Below are 2,313 nucleotides of genomic sequence, written 5' to 3' on the forward strand. Positions count from 1 at the left end.
TATACATATGTATATATATTGATACATACATACATATATATATATATATATATGTATAATATACATTCTACCTGTATATATATATACACAAAAACATAATGTATATGTATACATGTATATGTATATGCATATATATGTATATGTATGTACATATATAAATATATATATATATATATATATATATATATATGTATACATATGTATATGCATACATATGTATATGGATATGTATATGTATGTATGTATGTATAAATATTTCAGCTTTCGATTGCTGATATGGTAGTATTCGTGGTGTTTATCGGTCGTACCTTCTGTGGTTGTCTTGACATGTATTGATTTAATAGCTATGTAATAGATCCTTCACCTGTGACTGGTGCACAAAAATTGCACCCGTACTCCCTTTTTATTGATCCTGTACCCCCGGTTTTTGGCAATACACAATGCACTAACTGAATTGGATGAGAACGTTTTCAGCAACATGCCCAACCTGAAGAAAATTGTGCTTGATCAAAACAAGATTACCGGTATGTTATTGATTGTACCAGTCGCGTACAGGTTATCATGTGCGTTCGTTCAATCCTTTACTACACATTATTTTATCCAGCATAATAGTTCTCGCTATTTTACAATGTAAAAAGTAGCATTCGAAGCGTACGTATATACGGAGGCATGTAGTACATACAAGGCACGTCGTATGAGGCATGCTTGGTTAGTATTGAAATCTAAAAGGGTACTTTCCAGCTCGACAATCTTTAACCAATTGACGAAATACAAAAGCGTATAAATCGAGGTCATATATCAAGACACGCACACAGATAAGCTTATACACTGATGTACTGTACTTCTAAGTAACCAACTACTTGCACAACGACATACACTGATAGTTTAGCCCATCAACCTATTTGATGGAAGGGTTCAATCGAAACCCAACCTCTCATGCGCGTGCACACATCCCACTCTCTCATATACCTCATGTACAGATACGTACATCATAATTCTACACCCCTGCACACCCCCACCAAATATGCCTGGTTAGAAATAATGTACACTCACAAATTTTGTCACAAACGCCTGTAGCCCTGCTGATCAATCTCTTTGGCGGCAATCCCAAGATGGAGGAAATTTTAGCTGGAAGCACAGCCATCACCAAACTAGAAAAGAGACTGTTTGATGGCCTCCCTAAGTTGGAGGCTCTTTACTTATCGAATGGTATAGGTATACTCGCGGAGATTGATGCAGGCACCTTCGACAACAACACCGAAGGTACTAAGTTGGTATTCTTCCAGGTATGGCATTATATATATAGGCATACTTAGTTATCAAAGAGATTCGTTTTGTGGTACGTGAATGTTACCTGGCCGGAGCAATCTAGAGTTATATACATGGCTGCCCAAGGGTTGAATGAATCCATGGACAGTTGTGGTTTAGCGCCATTTTATCAAGCACACCGCATGGCACATTCAAACCAAATTTACCTGAAACGAACAATACCAACGATACACTCATATACGCTTTATCTATATTTAAAATGTACGCTTTACTTATATGCGTCGATCTGGGCAGTTCGCATGTGTACTTCAATTATAAAGTAGAGAAGTAAAAAATTAATCAAGCAGCGGTCGGTTTTGATCCGACGTCCTCGAGGTTATGGGCCTCGCGCGCTCCCTCTGCGCCACGCTGCTGTCAAACTGAACTGTTTGAGATGTTTATTGCTGGAATATTTAAAAATATATTCATAGAAAACAATTGTGTTGTAATCGCTCCTGTTTTGACGACCCAATCCGCACCTTGAATCATGCCCATTGCGTTCTCTATCCGTTTTCTGCATAGCGTATTCTTGTGTTCGTCTACTTCTATTGTGCCGAGAACATAACAGGTCCTTTACGTTGCCTGTGTAATCGATGCGCTGGTCTGGTCGCAGCCCTTCTCGGTTCAAAGTGTATTCCGGTGTCATAGATAATGAGATGAGGGAGGTTTACTATGCAATATTTCATTCATTCGTTGATCTCCACTTTTAAAACAGGTGCAACGACTGCACACCCAAGGAGGAGTAGGAACGTATCGAGATTGTATCTCCACTTGAAAGATGAATAAATGGTAGTCTTCAAAATTCGAAGATTCCACTCTGACGTTTGTAGCTGAACTCACTAAGTCACACTACTCTCTGCCTTGTATATATGTATGCTGTGTATTCTATACGATACACACACACACACACACACACACACACATATATATATATGTATATATATATGTATATATATATATGTGTATATATATGTGTATATATGTACATACATACATACATACATA

General features: G+C 37.7%; 1 protein-coding gene and 1 non-coding gene across 2 annotated transcripts; one reads left to right on the top strand and one right to left on the bottom strand.

Moving 5' to 3' along the window:
* Positions 1-1,077: 1,077 nt before the first annotated feature.
* On the top strand, positions 1,078-1,286 carry SARC_14501 (hypothetical protein; the record flags this gene model as incomplete). Its single annotated transcript, XM_014291365.1, has 1 exon — positions 1,078-1,286. A coding segment is annotated over one exon (209 nt), but the record flags the coding sequence as incomplete, so codon positions are not given.
* Positions 1,287-1,610: 324 nt separating this feature from the next.
* On the bottom strand, positions 1,611-1,682 carry SARC_30294. The gene has a single exon. It is a non-coding gene; the product is annotated as a tRNA-Met (tRNA).
* Between the last annotated feature and the right edge of the window lie 631 nt (positions 1,683-2,313).

Source organism: Sphaeroforma arctica (assembly GCF_001186125.1).
Source record: "Sphaeroforma arctica JP610 unplaced genomic scaffold supercont1.4709, whole genome shotgun sequence".
Lineage (NCBI taxonomy): Eukaryota > Ichthyosporea > Ichthyophonida > Sphaeroforma > Sphaeroforma arctica.